Here is a 21046-nt window from a genome sequence, read left to right as displayed (position 1 = left end):
GAGAGCCTTCCCGCTGAGTCATACATACATGTGTCAAAGCACAGCCTTCTGAGCTGGGGTTCCTTAAAGCCAGAAGCTGTTTCTCATTTATTTTATATCCCCAGCACTCAGCACAACCAATACCTGGCTCTCACTAGAATAGCCAACAAATGCTGTTCTGGGTTTGTTTGTTTGTTTGTTTGTTTGTTCTTAATTGAATATATTCTAATCGTATCGTATACTTAAGGGCCGTTTTGGGTTAAATTTCTAGCTTTTACCCAGGTCTCAGATAGTTGTGGGTAACACAAATAATGCTGTCCTTTTTAAAAAATATATATTTATTGATTTCTTACAGAGAGGAAGGGAGAGGGATAGAGAGTTAGAAACATCCATGAGAGAGAAGCATCGATCAGCTGCCTCCTACACACCCCCTAATGGGGATGTGCCCGCAACCAAGGTATATGCCCTTGACTGGAATCGAACCTGAGACCCTTCAGTCCCCAGGCCAACGCTTTATCCAGTGAGCCAAACCAGCCAGGGTGAATGCTGTCCTTTTTAATGTACTGATAGCAGTGAAAAATAAAGCTTGAATTAATTTGCTTGTAACCCTTCCCCCACTATACATTGTTAATATCCAAAATGAATTTTAATAACTTAAATAATGAAAACCAAACCACAAAGTCAAGGATACAGCATATATTCTCAAACATGGAGATTGTACTAAGTAATTTAAGTTTTTTTAAAACATATTTTATTGATTTTTTACAGAGAGGAAGAGAGAGGGATAGAGAGTTAGAAACATCGATGAGAGAGAAACATCAATCTGCCGTCTCCTGCACACCTCCTACTGGGAATGTGCCTGAAACTAAGGTACATGCCCTTGATCAGAATCGAACCTGGGACCTTTCAGTCCACAGGCCAACGCTCTATCCACTGAGCCAAACCGGTTAGGGCAAGTAATTTAAGTTTTAAATAATTTCAGATTTAAGTAGCCATAAACACACTTACCAAATGTATATTTTACTCCCTTTCACCCTAAGAATTTAAGGCAGCAGGAAGTGAGTACTTGTGTATATGAGAAAGGGATTCTGCTGCATATAAGGAAACAGATGAACTGTGGCAGACGTCACAGCACAGCAAAGGGCATGAAGCGGCGGCTGCCCCCACACATCGACTAGCGGGGTCCCTCCACTGCTCCTTTTCATTGCTCCAACTTCTACTCCCCAACATGAAAAATAGGTTCTGGGCTGCAGGGCTTCTAGAAATCATTTGACTGCACAAATTCATTTCTAAACACTTCACTCAAGGCACGTGTCCTTGTAAAGAGAATCAGGCCAGTAGTAGTTAGAAAATACTACACAATTTATTATGTGTAAAGCTGTGGGAATCTTAAATTATTTTAATCTAATTAAAAGAAGTATATATGCACGCTAAACGCTGGAATAACTATTTTTCGTGGTTTTGAACTCTATCAGACTGTATATCTCACTTGTTAGAGAGTTACATCAGAATTATTATAAGTAGATATTTCCATTCTAACACATTCTGGAAAGTCCATGCTTAACATCTGCCTCATGAACTGCTTTAGGTAAACACCACCATCTCTCTCTCTGGTGCCTGTTTGGAAAACAAGCAATGGGTTATTTGTCGGAGGCAGGTGTTTCCTTGCTAGTAAAATCATTTAGCCTCACCATTTCCTGACTTAACAGATTAGGACACTTCATCAAACAATGACATTTCGTTTTACTACCTATTATTTGTTTGATGTTCAAAGATCTTAAGAGCAGGGGATAGCCACCAGAGATCAATAGAGAGCCTGAGATAATGTGTGTGCTTAAATTAGGGACGGCATTGGATGCGTGTCTCTCACCTCAAAGACAAGCTAGATTCTCGTGCTGCTTTCTCATTGGCATGAGGAAATAGTGTCATTCAGATGGCATTTCCTCCTCCTGCACAGATACTCAGAACGGAGTTTTATACCCAAAGTTATTGGCTGCGCACACCTGTCCCACCTGTAACACTGTCTAGCAAACAAAAGCCCTACACATCCCACTTCACTCTCCAGTTACACAGTCCAGGGCTACAGAAGATTTATGTCAGCTCTTTGAGCATCAGAAGGGATATTCCCTGAGGGGGGTGCAAGACATCAAATCTTCAAGGGCTGAGATCACAGCAGGTTTAATAAAGACAGAATAACAGATGTCAATTTAAAAGGGGGAGATTACGGAATTAATTGTAAAACAGAGGGACATGCTGAGCAACATTTTCTCTTCTAATATAAATAATGTGGGAACATATGCAAGATGCACAAATAAGCTTATTTTTCTTCTAGAGGCTGCCATTGTTCTAAACATGTCTTATTTACACTGAAAACAATTAATGCACTTAATTAGTCCCGTTATTAAAAAAACTAGGCCCGTTGATACTGTGTGGAAAGGGGGAGCTGTAGCCAGAACGCCTGATGGCAAGGGTTCGGCCTGCTGCCTGCAGTGAATGAGAACAAGAACGGCGGGAAGGTTACTGCAAAGGATGAACTGGGCTCTCTCATGCTGTTTCTTGTTTGTGTCCATCAGGCAGAGGGGCTGATCCATCACTTTAGTTCACCTAGCGGGTGGGATAGACACCGAGCAAAGGTGGCGGCAGGAGGAAGACTCTGGCTCTATCTCTCTATCTAACTGCCCTCAGTAGGACTTACAGGAGTTTGGGATAGAAACACATTCTTTTAAAATGAGTTCATGTGCGCCTTTCTCCTGGCCCCCAGCCCACGCGCTGTCTCACAGGTACACAGATACCATCTCTCAGGAAGAGGCAGAGTGGGAGGCTGGGAGTGAGGGGCCAGGAAGGTGTTCCTTAAAGGACGGGAAGCCAGCTCTCTGGCCAGAGAATGAACAATGGACTAAAAAGCACACCCAGAGGATGTGGCTCCTTCTACATGGGGAGCGAGTCTTCTCAGAATGCAAGCCTTCTTTTGGTAAGTAAAATATGTATGAGCTGCATGGCTCAACAGCAGAAATGGAAAAATTCTACATTTTACTGAAAGCAATATTTCCCTCTCCTGTTCAGATGCCATTTTGTAGACATAAAGCACATTTAAGATCTTGCATTGAGTTGTATTCAAACTGCAGCAAGAAAAAAAAAACTTCAGCAATAAGAAAATTTATTATAATTTTAAAGAGCACATATTCAGACCAATACATGTCCGTGGAAATATACACTTTTCCAAATGACAGAAACAGTCTTCTTCCTAGACAGTAAGCTCCTGGAAAAGAGAGTCTATGCCTAATTCATCCTCTACCCTCTCACCAGTCCCTAGTATGATATTCACCAAAGAAAGCATTGAGTGACTATCTGCTGAGTGACTATATGGGTACATAAGATATGATATTACAGTTTTTAAAGCATTTTGTGCTTTAAAATCTGTTTAATTTTTCATTTGTATGTATTTTTAATTAGTTGAAGGGTTGACCTTTTTTTGCATTTTCTATTATGTGTGTATTTTACAAATGGCTTAATTTGATATATGTTAGAACAGCAAATCATTACAAAAGCAGCAACAAAATCTTTGCTATTTCAAATACTCTTTTACTTTCTATGTTATATAGCAAACAAGAAATTCAAAACTGAAGTTAGCCTAGCTCAGTGGTCGGCAAACTGCGGCTCGCGAGCCACATGCGGCTCTTTGGCCCCTTGAGTGTGGCTCTTCCACAAAATACCGACTTCTGTGCATGGGCCACAAAGTTTCAATTGCACTGTACATGTGCACCCTCACGTGGTATTTTGTGGAAGAGCCACACTCAAGGGGCCAAAGAGCCACATGTGGCTCCCGAGCCGCAGTTTGCCGACCACTGGCCTAGCTGGTGTGGCTCAGTGGTTGAGTGTCAGTCCATGAACCAAGAGGTCACAGCTCGACTCCTGGTCAGAGTACATGCCTGGGTTGTGGGCTCAATCCCCGGGAAGGGGCATGCAGGACGCAGTTGCTCAATGTTTCTCTCTCATGGATGTTTCTATCTCTCTATCCCTCTCCCTTCCTCTAAAATCAATAAAAAATATATTTTTAAAAAACCAAAGTTAAGTCACAAACTTAATTCTGCACTTTATTGCTGAAGATGTTAATAGTATGTCAAGGAGCCCCAGTTATTACTGATGACAGGGATACCAGCTTATTTCAGGAGAAATATTCATTATTCTAATTGACAAGAAACAATCACTAATAAACTTTTTAGTAGACAACTCTTTCATTGTTTTATATTTTGTGGTTAAATATTTAGAGTTCTTAGTATATGTATGATACAATAAAATACAAATGACTCCCATAAACTGTATCACATTTTTTAAATGATAGAAAATATAATTTTACTCTTTGCTCATTAAATATACAAGTGGTATTTTAAAGTTGATATAACTAATAATAGAACTGAAGCTGTTTACAAACATAAAAAACAAAAAAGCAAAATTTGATTACTGGCTAGCTGAAATAAACTTAGAATAAATTATTCTTTAAGAGCTAGAATGCATGTCTTTATAAAAATCAACCTTCATTCTTAATTGCTTCATTTTCTATTTCAAATGTAGCTTCCCAAAAAATATATTACCTTTTTTTCATAGGTGCGTTTTAAATTACTTTTCTCCATTTGAAACTCATTTTCTTGATCCTGTGAATGATAAATATTTTTATTATACTTAAAATTACTACTAGAATTAATAAAATTAATAATCTAATGAAATAAATAAATCTACTTGATGACAAACTTTGAGTTTCACATATTAGTAAGAGCATCCTACCAGTCTAATTTTCTAAACAGAAATATGATTAGCTTTATGTTAGAGGTCATAAAACCTTAGTTATCTAAAGATATTACTACTCTTAAAAGTACATACTTTATAGTAGAAGAGAAGCTTTCTGACCCTTAGGATTAGGAGATTACCTATAATGACCAACTGAATTAATACAGAAATAATAAATTTGAAGTTATACTATATATTAGTTCCTGGCATTTTTTGACCATGAGGGGGAAAGGAAAAATCTAATAGGAGAGGGAGGGAGAGGGAGAGGGAGAGGGAGAGGGAGAGGGAGAGGGAGAGGGAGAGGGAGAGGGAGAGGGAGAGGGAGAGGGAGAGGGAGAGGGAGAGGGAGAGGGAGAGGGAGAGGGAGAGGGAGAGGGAGAGGGAGAGGGAGAGGGAGAGGGAGAGGGAGAGGGAGAGGGAGAGGGAGAGGGAGAGGGAGAGGGAGAGGGAGAGGGAGAGGGAGAGGGAGAGGGAGAGGGAGAGGGAGAGGGAGAGGGAGAGGGAGAGGGAGAGGGAGAGGGAGAGGGAGAGGGAGAGGGAGAGGGAGAGGGAGAGGGAGAGGGAGAGGGAGGGAGAGAGAGAGGGAGAGGAAGAGAGAGGGAGAGAGAAAGCATGAGAATTGGCAGATAACTCAAAGGGAGAAAATTATTCTTTGTACCTAGAGGGTACTATGCTAAGTGAAATAAGGCAGAGAAAGACAAATACCATATGATTTCACTTACATGCAAAATCTAAAAAAGCAAAACAAATGAATAAATAAAAGAAAACATAAAGACTCATAGATACAGGAAACAAATTAGTGGTTACCAAAGGGGAACGGGGATGGGGAATGGACAAAATAGATGAAAAGAAGGGAAATTAAGAGGCACTACAAACTTCCAATTATAAAATAAATAAGACATGGAGATGTAATGTACAGCATAGGGAATATAGTCAATAATCTATATTTATAAAAGCCTAAGCAACCGTTCGACCGTTCGACCATTTGACCAGTAGCTATGATGCACACTGACTACCAGGGAACAGACGCTCAACGAGCAGGCATGGAAACATGGAACAGACTGATGAATCTTAGAGGGAAAGGGGGAGGGGAGAGGGCAGGAAGAGATTAACCAAAGATCTTATATGCATACTAGAGGCCTGGTGCACAGATTCGTGCACCGGTGTGGGGGTATCTCGGCCTGTTCTGCAGGGATTGGGCCGAAACTAGCAGTCTGACATCCCCCGAGGGGTCCCGGATTGTGAGAGGGCGCAGGTCAGGACGAGGGACCCCACTGGTGCATGAATTCATGCACCGGGCCTCTAGTAGTGCATAACTTTGCATGGTGACAGATGGTAAGTAGACTTATGGTAGGAATTATTTCCTAATGTATCTAAATATCAAATCACTATGAAGTATATCTGGAACTAATAAGATACTGTATGTCAATTATATGTAAATACATAAATATATAAAAATAAAAGAATATATTTAAATAAAATTTATTTTTAAATTTAATTTCAAAAGAAAGATTATTCAAATGAAAATTATTCTTTATTTCCTATATCCCATTAGCATCTACTTTTGTTAAAAGAAGATAAATAAGATGAAAAAAACGATACAATGTGCAATAAAAGACTCAAAAATAGCTACTTACATTTTTAAGGAGTTTTTTAAAACTCTTATTTGTACATATAAATCAAGAAAAAGGAAAGTGAGGATGGAGGGAGTCAATGGGGGGGTAAAAGGAGCACATCTGTAATACTTTCAACAATAAAGTCGAAAGTGAGTTTCAGCCATTGTTCTGTGAACAAATACAAGACCCACCTGTAGTTGTTGCTTTCTTTGAAGTTCTGATTCCTGTAACTGCAGTTTTAATTGACAGACGTTCTGTTCTAATTCTTTAATTGTACCAGAGGCCTAGAAGGATTTTAAGAATAAAAATAAAAAATTTGTACCATTTCACAATTTCTGGTTGAATAAATTTACCTTTTCCACCTTGAAGGCTCACTCAAAATTAAAATGCTCTGTAAATTTGAATTTAAAATGTTTTTTAGAAATTAAAAAAATTCATCGTTTAAAGTAAAAATATATATTAAATTGTTTAGTGTTTGAAGTTATATAAATATAACAGTAATAAGAAATAGTTGGTTTTACAGAAAAACAGTTTTACAGAAAACTTTTCAAATTATAAAACCAAATCCACTGGAACATTCAATTCATGAAATACCACATAACTGACTACCTGAGAATTGTAGCTTTGGGATTCTCTTTGCAGAAAGTGTCAATTCTCAGACACAACATGTGTGAATGCCAGTGGGGTGTCTGTGGGCTCACACATGTGCATAGGATGTTAAGAAAACTAAAGCATAGCCAAGATGTCAAAATAATAATAATGCATATATTCACCCTAAAAATGTATTATTAACACAACTGAGCATTTCTTTTCAGATTTTTATGTTTCCTTTTATAAAAATGTTGGTACAAGGGTTAACTTATTATGGCAGAATACAGTTTATTAAATATTATGTCATGTTATATATTAGACATTTAGTATTTTAAGTATTTTAAATGCCAATAAATATTACTTCAGTAATTTCAAAAATAAAGCAAAGGAGAGATTAATTTCCAATGCTAAATAGCTACTACATGGCTACCTATGGTTACAGGCTGAGTAAAGCTACTTTGTATGATATATACATGTAAAGTAAATTACTTTGTATGTATATATACCAGCATATATATCATACCTTAGAAACTGAAAGTGTGTGTTCCTTTTTCAGAAGGTTTATATCAGCTTCATACTTGTTTTGTAATAGCTTCACACTTTGCTCATAATCGTTCATAAGATGATCTTTCTCTTTATGCAGTGAATTGCGCCTAAAAATAAGAGAATAAAATATACTCCCAATACATTTGAAATCAATTCCTAGAATGGAATTTTTAGTCAACCAAATCCAAATGTATTATCTTTCAGTATGTCAAATAATTATCTACATTTTTATAAACTTTTTAAAAAGCATTATGCTTCTTATGTTAAGTGGGACTTTAAAAAAATAAACAGATGGCAGTGTTTAGGTTGGAAACCTCCCAAAGTTAATGTACAAGGTGATTAATTTTGGCATATACTTTACAGAGTTGATATCAGTACTTTACAGCCACATCTGAGAGATATCTGACTTCAGACAATACCTTGCCTTTACTTCTTGCAACTCACTACATGTTATCTGGTAACATCTCTCAAGTTCCAATTTTTCTTGAATTAATTTCTGCTTCTGTAAGTTACTGTTTTCTGCTTCTCCAGTCAGCTGCTGGACACGGGACTCCAGTTCTTTCACCATCTGGTTCTAAAAGAATAGGTCATTGTTAAAAAAGCCTCTGACTTTGTAACACTTCAGTATCATTGAGTAACCTGAAGAAAATATATACCCTATTAGAGATAATACAGAAAACAAATGTATCATAACAATATCATAAAAAATTAAACCAACCTCTAAGTTAACCAAGTCTTTAAAAAATGCTTTCTACCATAAAAGATCATGATGTTTATATGCTTTTAGCCATTCATTCATTCAACAAATTTTATTGAAGTCTCTATCCTCAGGAAGGTTCCATCTTCTTCATGCAACTTAAGAAGTTTATATTGTTAGCTGAGCACTTAGCAGTGTTTGTGCTCATTTGAAATTTTAGAAACTTTTTGAAATTATAAAAGCAATGTAATAATACTTTTAAAAGGTAATTCATAGCCCAAGTATTTTAATTCAGGAGTTATGAGATACATGTATCCTACCTAATAAAGAGGGAATATGCTAATTGACCCTCACACCATCACAAATATGGTGGCACCCACCACCAATAACGAGGGAATACACTAATTGACTGCCCCACCCTCAAAGGTGGTGACACCCACAGCCAATAAGGAGGGAATACACTAATTGACTGCCCCGCCCTCAAAGGTGGTGACACCCACAGCCAATAAGGAGGGAATATGCTAATTGACTGCCCCTCCCTCAAAGATGGCGGCGCCCACAGCCAAAAAGGAGGGAATATGCGAATTGACTGCCACACCCTCAAAGATGGCAGCGCCCACAGCCACAAGATGGCGGTGCCCAGTCCCCTCAGCCCTGCTGGGGCAGCAGGCATGCGGCAAGGCTGGGCTCGCCCCCAGGGTGGGCCCAGCTGCTCCATGCACTTGCCTCTGGAGTCCCCCAGTCCCCTCAGCCCCCCAGCCACCCAGGGCTGCCCGAGGCGCAGGTAACCAGGGCCAACTGAGCCTTGCACTGCAGAGGTGTGATGGGGTGTTGCCTTTCCCTGATCGCCTGGTCACCTCCCACCCCTGAGGGCTCCCAGACTGTGAGAGGGGGCAGGCCGGGCTGAGGGACCCCCCCCCCCCCAGTGCATGAATTTTCATGCACCAGGCCTCTAGTTATCATATAAGTGTATAGGGATATTTTTAAACAGTTGCAATGTTAATAAACATAATTTTCTTTTGTTTTACTTTTACTTACTATTTTATCAAAAGCACTTTATTTTTCCAGTCTTCAAAATTATCACATAATTAAAATCATTTCCCTATTATTTGATGCTTGTTATTTTGAATTTTTCAACTTTATAGAACTAAATACAGGTGTTTATGACTATGTACTCCATGTAAAATTAGGATAAGCAAGCATTAGCTAAAAGAACTGATTTTTTTTTATTGAAGTATACTTGATACACTATTCTATTTATTTCAGGAATACATCACAGTGATTTGATATTTATATACATTACAAAATATCAACTATTTTCATTTAACAATTGCATTTCCAGTAAGTGTGAATAATTAGAAAAGGTTAGAATGATGTTCCAATCAGTATATTTTCATACTCTTTCTAAGATAAACATTTAAGAAAAGTTTAAGCATTACATAATATTGCAATCCCAACTTCTTACTGACCTTTCTTCATTACGATATGAATTAGGTACATAATTTAAATTTTGGTGCAATAGCTTCCAAATCTGAGAAATGGACATAATTATATCTAACTTAAAAACATGATATATAAATTTATTTTTGAAATACATACAATTTCTAGCTCAGAGCCCGACACATATCTGATGCTCAGATTTCTTCTCTGTATAAATTGACTGCCCCGCCCTCAAAGGTGGTGACACCCACAGCCAATAAGGAGGGAATACACTAATTGACTGCCCCGCCCTCAAAGGTGGTGACACCCACAGCCAATAAGGAGGGAATACACTAATTGACTGCCCCGCCCTCAAAGGTGGTGACACCCACAGCCAATAAGGAGGGAATACACTAATTGACTGCCCCGCCCTCAAAGGTGGTGACACCCACAGCCAATAAGGAGGGAATACACTAATTGACTGCCCCGCCCTCAAAGGTGGTGACACCCACAGCCAATAAGGAGGGAATACACTAATTGACTGCCCCGCCCTCAAAGGTGGTGACACCCACAGCCAATAAGGAGGGAATATGCTAATTGACTGCCCCTCCCTCAAAGATGGCGGCGCCCACAGCCAAAAAGGAGGGAATATGCGAATTGACTGCCACACCCTCAAAGATGGCAGCGCCCACAGCCACAAGATGGCGGTGCCCAGTCCCCTCAGCCCTGCTGGGGCAGCAGGCATGCGGCAAGGCTGGGCTCGCCCCCAGGGTGGGCCCAGCTGCTCCATGCACTTGCCTCTGGAGTCCCCCAGTCCCCTCAGCCCCCCAGCCACCCAGGGCTGCCCGAGGCGCAGGTAACCAGGGCCAACTGAGCCTTGCACTGCAGAGGTGTGATGGGGTGTTGCCTTTCCCTGATCGCCTGGTCACCTCCCACCCCTTAAAAACATGATATATAAATTTATTTTTGAAATACATACAATTTCTAGCTCAGAGCCCGACACATATCTGATGCTCAGATTTCTTCTCTGTATATCCCATTCATTCTGCCTCTTTCCTAATGAGCCCTCTGCTTGAGGGGCTCCTTTCAAAAGATGGCGTCAATTTCCAAACATACATTCTAATTCTCCATGTTTCCTAAATATATCGTCTTATACAAAATAAAACCGGTACAAAGGAAATTTTTAAAATTAAAACATACTGTCAAGGGAAAGCCTATAGACATATATGAAATACTTTAAGGACAACAATATTTGGTCAACATAACCTTTTTAAAATTGAATACAAAGAACAAAGAGATATAAAAATAGTGGAGGCCTCAAAATGGGGTAAAAAGTAATTCAGAAAATAAGATGCTGACATAGAAACGTATTTCAGGCTGTGACAGACAGTGTAGAAGGGGAGTTCAGGGTAAGTAACAACAGCATCAGAGAAGGAGCAGCAACTGTACAGTCAGTGACGAACATTACCTTGGGCACAGAGTCTCTGTTCCCATATTGTGAACTCAAAGGTAGCACTCGGAAGACTAGGTTGGAGTTCTTGAGTGGACATGGCTTGTAAGCAGAAGTGATAATGGGCATTAGATTAGTAATTCAAGTTCTTGGTTATGGGAAAATGGGACAAATATCATTTGTGAGATCTGGAACAAGAAGAGACAGGGAGAGCTACTGGCAGGTCACCGGAAGAGCCCGGAATGCGGCAACAATGGCCTGGACACAAGTGGTAGCTGTGGAAACAGAAGGGAAAGAGAGCAGATCCAAGATATGTTCAGAGAAACAAATAATGTGATTAAGTAAAATACTAAATGAATGAAATGAGAAGTGGCAAAAATCATAGATTTTCCAGGTTCAAAACCTAATATGCCAAGAGAATTGGCACATTGAGAATTAAGAGAAAGTTTAGAAAAGGGTATTATTTTTATAGGAAATATAGACATGATTTTCAAGAAGTAACAGGAAATTATAAAATATCTGACAGGCCTTCAGGTATAATCAATAGATAAAGAAATGTAGGAGTTTTACATACAAACTTTGTTTGAAATCTTGTAAGAGTTAAAAATTAGAAAGGGTTACTATTTGGCAACTATTGAGAATCCAAAGTTCAACTTCTATGGCAAAAGTAATAATACATTTTATCTTATTTCATAAACTTCTTAAAATATGACATACATACAAAAAGATGCACAAATTTTCACTATGTATTTTTATAATTTTTTACAAATTGAAAACAGCCACGAGTCACTACAAGAGGTAAACATCCCCAGTTGTGTCCTGGTCGGTTTGGCTCAGTGGATAGAGCGTCAGCCTGTGGACTCAAGGGTCCCGGGTTTGATTCCGGTCAGGGGCATATGCCTTGGTGTGGACATAATCCCCAGTGGGGAGTGTGCAGGAGGCAGCTGATCAATGTTTCTCTCTCATTGATGTTTCTAACTCTCTATCCCTCTCCCTTTCTCTCTGTAAAAAAATCAATAAAATATATATATATTTTTAAAAATCACCAGTCGCTCTGAAGCCTGATTGGTCATTGTCTACACAAGGTAACCATTATTCTGACTTCGATCACAAAAAAGTAACTTTGCCTCTTGTTGAACTTTCTGTAAATGAAATCAGAGTATGGACACTTTTGGGTCAGCCTTCATCATGCTCATTTTATGTCTGTGAGATTCATCCATGTCATGGCAAATAGCAGTAATTTAAACTTTTTAAGGCTATATAGAGTATTCCATTGTGCAAATAACCTAAAATCACTTATCCATTTTATTGATGGGTTGTTTTCAGTGTTTGGCTGTTAAAAATAATGTTTCTATGGACACTCTCATACATGTTTTATGGTATATACGTGCACTTATTTATTTTGGTTGTACTTCCTGTAGTGAAATTGCTGAGTCATGATTAATTTCAAAACTATGTCCATGCAAAAGCCTGCATTTAAATGCAGCTTTATCCATAATTTCAAAAAACTGGACACAACCAAGATGTACCTCTTCAATAGGTAAATGGATAAACAAACTATGGTATATCATATAATTGAACATTATTCTTCAGCAATAAAAAAATGAGCTATCAAGCCACAAAAGACATCAAGAAATCATAAATGTATAATTGCTTAATGAAAGAAGCCAGTCCAAGAAGGCTACATACTGTATGGTTCCAATCATATGACATTTTGGAAAATATGAAACTATATAGTCAGTACAAAAGATCAGTGGTTGCCAGGGATTCCAGAGAGAGGGGCAAGGGCTAAACAGGGTGAAACACTGGTGACTTTTAGAACATTAAAAATATTATATATGATACTATAATCATGGATGTATGACAAGATGTATTTGTCAAAACCCATAGAATTTTAAAGTATAAAAAGAATATTATTTTGTGCAAATAAAAAAAACAAACACATTTGGAGTTTGGGGGATCCAAGGAAAAAATGCAGATCGTGATAAGAGAATCCAGTTATATTAAAAATATATGGGGGGAAAAAACCTCATTGAAGGAATGGGGGGAAAGGTGATGACCTAAGCAGTTTGAAATGAGTGGAGTCTCTAAAAACAAAGGCAAAAGGAAGTGTCCATAACACTGTACACTAGTTCAGTGGTCACCAACCGGTGGTCTGGGGACCACCGGTGGTCTGTGAGGTCCAAAAGTTTGGTGACCGCTGCTCTAGTTGACAAAGTTGGTTCCCATGGGAGTAGGAGTAATTAACAACTCTGACACTAGCATACACATGTACTGGAACTGAACAATTAAGTAAATGGATGAAAGGCAGTGGAAGCCAAGTTTCCACGGTTGGATTGAGAATTTACATATGCACAAAGGGAGAAGGCTGGAATAATCCATGTGGTAATGGAGGAGAGTTACAGAAATCAGTAAGAAATTATGTTTAGTTTAATGTAGATACAGATGGTTACATATAGAACTGTTTAAAGATATGCATAGACACACAGGTTAGTAATTCACATATACTCCCTTGCTTTGTCCGGTTAGAGGGCATAAAAAATGTCATCCCAACAGTAATAAGCATACCTACCACACAGATCTTAGTTTCTAATACCATTCTCCATATGATCCCCCATCAATGGGGGTATGTCAAAGCGGTACAGGAGCCTAACGAAAGAGTTCTCAATGGCCAAAACTGGAACAATTTGAGCAGCAAAATAAAGTAGTATTGCATTATAATCCAGATTATACAATAAAAAATATCCATGTGTTTATACTGATATAAATAAATGACTGAACAAATGGGAGAGAAGAGACAAATCTCCCATGGAGAAAAACTCCAAATAACTTACGTAGAAACGTCACACCTAAGTATGGAAAGCAGAATCCCCCACTTGTTAAGCATGGGCTGCTCACAGGAACTTCCTTCCGAAGAAGACAATATGGAAAAGTAGGGAGTAACTTTACAGTGGAAGGTCTAACCAATACTACTTCAGCCAGGTGATCAAGGATAATATAACAGTGTAAGTCATTAACAGTACGTACCCTTGATATGATGTGATGAGATGAGCACTTAACCTTGTGATCTTACTGCCTCAACCCATAACCCCAGTCTAATCATGAGAAAAACATGAGACAAACTCCAACAGAGGGGCATTCTACAATCGACCTGACCAGTACTCCTCAAATTGTCAAGGTCATGAAAACAAGGGAAAGCTGAGGAACTGTGTCAACCTAAGAAGACATGAACACTAAATGTAATGTGATATCCTGCACGAGATCCAAGAAAAAGAAAAACTAAAAAAAAAAAAAAAAAAAAAACTGAATAAACTATGGACTTTATCCATCTTGATGGATTTATTGTAACAAATGTACCAAAACAATGCCAGATGTTTCTATGAGGAGGAATTTGGTGTGAAGTATATAGGAACTCTCTGCACTCCCTTCTCAATTTTTCTGTAGATCTAAAAACTGCTCTACAAAATAAAGTCTACCTGTAAAATGGTCACCCTATTCAAAATGATGAACTGCCACTATTAGGGGGTTTCTTCTTTCTAAATATGAGGTTGGGAGAATAAATGTGGTGACGACTATAAAATGACAAAGTCTAGCTATATCAGACAGTAAATTAGTTACTCTACAGATTACTGATGTCACTACTAACAATAATAGTTAAGAATGGTTACCAAAATATTTCAGGTGCTGAAGGCCTTTTGACACTTTCTAAGGTGGGAATTTGAATGGGAAAAGAGAGCTCATCTTTATTTTCACTGCCTTACCTGGCCTTCAGCACATCCCTTCAGTATATCTAATCAGCAAACCAAGGCATCATTAGCAATACCTATGACCAATAATCACAGATATTTGTATAGTCCACTCCAGTGTTAGGTAATTACTAAGTATTGTTTATTCCCAGCAATATTCATAGGTTCCAAGAGTTAATAGGCCCACTAGTAAATTTTGATATATACTACATTCATTTAGAAGCACCTCTAGTGCTCTATCATAACTTTTATTAACATTTTGACAACTATAACTCAATTTTTTTTCTTTGTAATATTATATATGTTATTAAATTTAAAAATATTATTCTGGGAAGGGCTGAATGGACTTCACAAAATTGCCAGTGGGACCCATGATACAGAAAAAGATAAAGAACTCTACTAAACAAGCCAAAAAAAAGTTCAGTGAAGCCACCGCAAACTTTCATGCGTCCAACCCTGAGAGAGATAGAGCCTGATGTTTTCCAGCCTTCATCTCCCCAAGTATCTAATAACTTTGCTATAATTTTCATATTTATAGTTCTAATATTGTTTTTAAAATCCAGTGTTTACATGTTTAACTATGAGTTTTGCACAAGAGATTCCCTGCCAATACCCAAAGTCATAAACCTAATAATCTATACAATGTCTGCTTACAACAAACAAGACTCAACAAAAGAAGAAAAAAGCCTGGAAGAACCACAAAACCCAGAACCTAATTCTCAGTGACAGTCTCATCTTTCATCTGAAGCCTGGCCTTGAACTCCACCTTGTTTAATTATTAACCAGGAGCTGCTCGGCAAGGGCTGTCTAGTCTTGATGATTCCTAAATGCAATCCTGCTGACAGACTCTGTCCATTTTCCTCTATATTTATTATTATCTAATGACAAGGTCTGAATGCTCATTTTGAAATTCAACTTTCATTAAAAATAGTTTTTCTGACAGTGACCTCTTGGCTCCAAAGTGTCACTTTTCTTTACATCCCAACTTCATAAAAATTAAAAATGCCACTGTGAAAGGCATCACTCTCTTCCTATTGTTTAATAAATAATATATAACAATGCAGTAAGCATTTTAAGCAATCACATGTTCCACAGATTTCAATTCTAATATTACTTAATATATTTAACTCACATTTGTTGAAAATTTAGGATGTTGAGATGACAAATACATATTTCAGATATAAATTTGGTTTTTGTTCAATACTTTGAATATCATCATTATGCTGATTATTCAGCAAATAAATTCTTGATATTTTTCCCCAATAGACCTGCTCTACCTTCAGCGTTGTCCAACTCACCAACCTGCATCACCATTTGCCAGTCCTCACCTCCAGATGGGCACCCAGGTCCAAGCCACCACCTCCCTTGCCTGAACGTCTATGGCAGCCTCCTAATTGGTCTCCCTGTCCCACTGTGGACCCTGCTTCCCACTTTTGAACCCTGTGAGCCAGACCCTAGAGCTGATCTCAGGGTCTCTGAGAGATGCCTGGGAAACATCAGATTCCACAGCTTTCAGCTCAAGGACATACTTGGACCAGCCTAGCTGGGCTGGTGGGCTGTGGTGCATGAGGACTGGGTTCATGCCTAGGACACAGGTTCTGCCATCCCACAGGTAGTGCCATGTGTTGGGAACAAGGCTGATGAGGCACACTTGCCTGGATGTGCTGTGCCCTGGTCTGTGTGCCATGAGCCTACCTGTTCCAGGCTTGTGTGCCTCAGGAAGTCAGCTGGGCTTCTAAAAGGCTGGTGACACTCCCTTCCTCCCTCAGACTGCTCACCTGCCACTAGGTGCTCTGTAAGGAGGCTCTTCGGGGACCCTGCGTCCTCCCTGATCTCTCTGCTGTGCGTGACCTCCTTCTGTGTCCTCACAGGAAGGCAACTTGGGGGGTTTACCCATGTGATAACTGTGTCTAGTCCTTCAGTCAAGATGAAGCTACTGAGATCGATCTTAAAGTGGTCACTCTACTCCTATCTCCCCATTTTCTTTCCTTCACACTAGTATTAAATATTTTTAGAAAAACAAGTCTTCAGTTTAAAAAGAATAAAACAAACAAATAGAATGAAAGAAAAAATTATCTCTAGGCGGAAAGTCAGCAAAAAAACAAGACAAATTTGTAAACGTTTTTGGGAGTTAAGCAAAGGGGGCCTCAAAGAATCCAGAGTGAAATCCACAGCCACTTCAAGAGACTGTCCACGTCACATGTCAGCCTGTGTCTATGGAAAGTGGAGGGATTTCTCCTGGTTCTGTATCTCACTTACTCCCAGCACACATCAGGGAAGCAGGGCACATGGAGAAGAGAGAGGAGTGTCTAACAACGGCAGGAAGAGGAAAAGGACTTGCCGTGGCCTGGGTCTGCGCCGTGTACTCGCCCTCCATCCTGCGCAGCCGGGCGTTGGTGTCCTCCAGCAGCTCCTGGATGCTCTCCGTGTGCCGCTTCTGAAGGTCAAACTTCTCCCTCTCCATCTCCGCCACCGCGTTGTGCAGCTGCACCGGAGACAAAACCGGGCTCTCTCATCACTGCTGCAGAGCAGACTAGTTCACAATTCAGAAGACATGTTTCCTATGTGTCTCTACTTATATGTTGTCCCAAACAATAAAATGTATGAAAGTCATACATGTCCAAGTAAGGTAACCTATAAAGAGCATGATTAAGAAATTATTTTTTTCTTTACTTTCCTAAATTGGAGATTTTAATGGATCAACAAATATTAAAGGAATTATCTACTTCTGGTAGCAACAGTAAATAAATACACAAATAATACACTGTCTCAGCTAAACAACACTAGGATTAGCCTGAATCACACAGAAATATTTACAATATTATTATTGATCAAGAATATTATGTCACTGTCTATAGTTTTATATTATCTGCATGAAATTTTGCACAAGAGTAATGTTAAAATCTTTATCCTTCACCCTACCCCCAACAGGACACTATTTTTATCCATTCCATAACCTACACAAAAGCGGACACAAAGATGACATTATAAATCAAATAGAGAAAGAATCGTTAAGAACTGTAGACCTCATGTCTACAGGTCTTTCTTTACAAAGATTATACTCTAAGTATCTATGGAACTAATGGACAGCTTCCAAAGGGAATTGAAAGTCTGTGTTCATGGCCTGTGGGCACTCCTTCCCTTATCTGAATGGGAGTGGAATTCTGAGTGTAGCTCCCGTCCCCAGCATCCAACCCCAGGCTCACTTGGTTAAGTTTGAAAGGTGCATTTGATTTCCCATTTATGAGCAGGAGGCAGAACAAGGATATGACAGATGCATGGAAGTTCCTGTTTGACTAGGAAGACGTTGAATGAACAGAGAAACCCTGAGAGATGATGGAAACCAGAGGCAGCATGCAGGCAATAATTATGCTAATTATTGGTAAGGGTCTCAAGAACGTCCCTCTACTTTCTAGCTGAACAAGAAGAGGATGGCTCAGTAATAGCCACACAGAAGACCCTTAGGTTTCACAAATTTAACACATGCAGCTCTGACTCTTTGTAAGTGGTCCCCCAAATCCCTGCTATGTTGTATTTGTGTATTTGCCAAAGTCTACATTTTAAACTGGTGTCAGTCACTTAGCCGGTCCATGAATGTAGCCAAACCCACAGCACCTAAATTTCAGTGCTGCTTCGTAGCTGTGGACTGACGGGCATGGTGAGTCTGATAAAGGGCTCTGAATAAGTCACTTAGAACTTGGTGGTTATATTTATGTTGCAGAGGTTTCTTCATGTTTATGGTCTCTAAAAGGTCCTAGGACATATGCCTTCTGACTATCAAAAAATCCACTATTTTTAGTAGCCCATTAATACAGAGTGATTTTTTAGGTGTACGCCACAATGCTTAATAACGCGTATGTGCCTGTTGAAGTTGGCAGGGTGTCTCTAAGTCTTCAAAACAAACCCAGGGAATTTACACAGTTGAGCCTGCAAGGGCAAAAATGACACTGGGAAATACAAGTATGCTATAACTTAGCTGATTCACTTAAGGATAAAACAGGTGTATCTGGTCTAATACTCTGACTTTCTGTATATTTTGTGAATATCCATTATTTTTATAATTAAATGTTACTTTGAATTTTCTATTACTATTTTATTTTATGTAGCTTACCTTTTTTTCCCAGTCATTATTCAGAAATTCTGTACTTTGCTCACACATCTTTTTCAGCTCTGAAATCTGGTTTTCTTTAGTCTCTCTGATAACTTGACAGTCACGTATAAGGGTCTGAACTGTCAAAAATGATAAAACACAGTTAAACCAATTCTACCTACCACATAAGAGCTTGATGATAAAAAAAAAATATATAGTGCACCGGTTAGATAATTCCATTTTTTACCAATCTTCTCAATTCTGTCTTGTTAAAATATCTTACTTTTTCTTCTCTTTTTCTCCTTTTGTGCCACCAGTCTTGGTTGAACCCATCATTACTCACCTCCTAGACGGCTTTGACAGTGTGCTGGCCTCAGGTTCACTCCCTCCACTGGGCCCTACTCACTCCTAGTCCCAATTCCAGCATCACCTTCTTTGTGAACCTTCCCCACCCAGGCTCCTCATCTTGCAGGACAGAAGGAAACTCCTCTGTGTGCCCAAGGAACAGCATCTATTTCTCCATTAAATCGCTTATTACATTATATGTTATAAAGGTTTCCTTGCCTATGTCCTGAGGAGAAAGATATTTCAACCTTTTATCTACAGAGCATAACAGTGCTGTAGGCAAGTGCTCAAAAACATGTGTCCTGACTAAGGAACCCATTGTCTCACTCCACTCCTGCTGCTAGGTGCTTTAAAATCATTGCCAAGGTTTATGTTACTAAAATAAAATATGCTTTAATTATATAAAATATTCCTCTTATAAATCACTTTTTAAAAATTTCTTTTAAATAAAATCTTTTAAAAATGATTTAAACTGTCACTGATTTAAGCAAAAATTTGCTTAATACATAACCAATGGACATAAGACACTGCGGGGGGTAAGGGAGGCCAGGGGATTGTCAAGGGCTGGGGGAAAAAAGGAGAAACAAGTAATACTCTTTGTAATAATTTAAGCAATAAAAATATATATAAAAAAATTTGCTTAATATATTATGTCATCTGGATGGTAAAATAAAGTCAGCTGTATGTTTGCTTAAATGTGGCATTTTCTTAGCTTACTGAATATGTTTTTACTCACTTCAAGACAACAAAATTTAATTCTCTAACTATGTGTGGTGATGGATGTTAACCTGACTTATTGTGGTGATCATTTCACAATATATGCAGATATCAAATCACTGTGTTGTATAGCTGAAGCTAATATAATGTATGTCAATTATTCCTCAAAAAAAGATAGCAACATTTTCAAAACATTTACGTAGAAATTTCTTTCACTCTTATATCTCAACTATGTAACAAATGAGGGGAGAAAGAGAAGAATTCAAATTAACCTAATATTAGTCCTTAGCACCTATAACATATTATTTCACAATTCCAAAATTAAACTAAGATCTATTTGCAATTCAAAAGCCTTAAAAAGTATTATTTTTAAACCGTTGGCATATTTAAATTGCCTGGTTTAAATCAGGGTAAGAAACAAAAACCTAGAAATAAGTTTAAAATAATTTTGTAGTCATTGATATTTGGAGAAAGAACCTGAACTAATTTCTAAATAAAATTTAAGGCTGGGAATAAACCTAAAAATAACCTATTTCATTAAGTAATTTATATGTGTAAGTGCCATCTTAAATTTTAAGGGCGGCACCAGTCTCTCAGATATACTCAAGTCTGGTGATGGTTACAGAGCGAGTAAGTTTCATATGGAAACCCCTAAATGAAAACCTTCTCTCCTCTTATTCATCACCTGTATTTTATTCACCAAATTCTTCAAAATTTCTTCTTCAGTCCCTTTCTCAGTATTCCCACTTCCATCATTCAGAAATTCCAGGTCCTTATCACCTTATACACAAAATTACAGAAGCATGGAAGTATAAACTCTCGGAGGTGGAAGGAACTTCAAGCATTATTTATTCCAACCTCGCCATTTATAATGAATAAGCCAAGGCCAGAGACTTCCCAATGCCATATTAGCAGACCCTGAATAGGAGCCTGGAATTGGAGCCAGGTTTCTAATAAATGAGATATTCATTCTCTTTTCTTTCCTTTCTTTCTTTCTTTCTTTCTTTCTTTCTTTCTTTCTTTTCTTTCTTTCTTTCTTTCTTTCTTTCTTTCTTTTCTTTCTTT

The 21046-nt window shown here is 38.5% G+C and overlaps 1 protein-coding gene across 3 annotated transcripts in view; it reads right to left on the bottom strand.

The window, feature by feature from the left end:
* Positions 1-21046, bottom strand: part of CEP112 (centrosomal protein 112kDa) — a 323660-nt gene that overhangs the window by 250558 nt on the left and 52056 nt on the right. For all 3 annotated transcript variants that reach the window (XM_005858692.2, XM_005858691.2, XM_014532494.1), the window contains 6 exons: positions 18941-19059; positions 17171-17314; positions 7937-8091; positions 7495-7624; positions 6572-6664; positions 4572-4631 (listed from right to left, as the gene is read on the bottom strand). In XM_005858692.2, coding sequence (XP_005858754.2) covers positions 4572-4631; positions 6572-6664; positions 7495-7624; positions 7937-8091; positions 17171-17314; positions 18941-19059 — 701 coding nt within the window. The remainder of the gene's footprint in view (positions 1-4571; positions 4632-6571; positions 6665-7494; positions 7625-7936; positions 8092-17170; positions 17315-18940; positions 19060-21046) is intronic.

The sequence above is a fragment of the Myotis brandtii genome, unplaced genomic scaffold, assembly GCF_000412655.1.
Source record: "Myotis brandtii unplaced genomic scaffold, ASM41265v1 scaffold120, whole genome shotgun sequence".
Lineage (NCBI taxonomy): Eukaryota > Metazoa > Chordata > Mammalia > Chiroptera > Vespertilionidae > Myotis > Myotis brandtii.
This window is presented reverse-complemented; position numbering and strand designations above follow the sequence as displayed.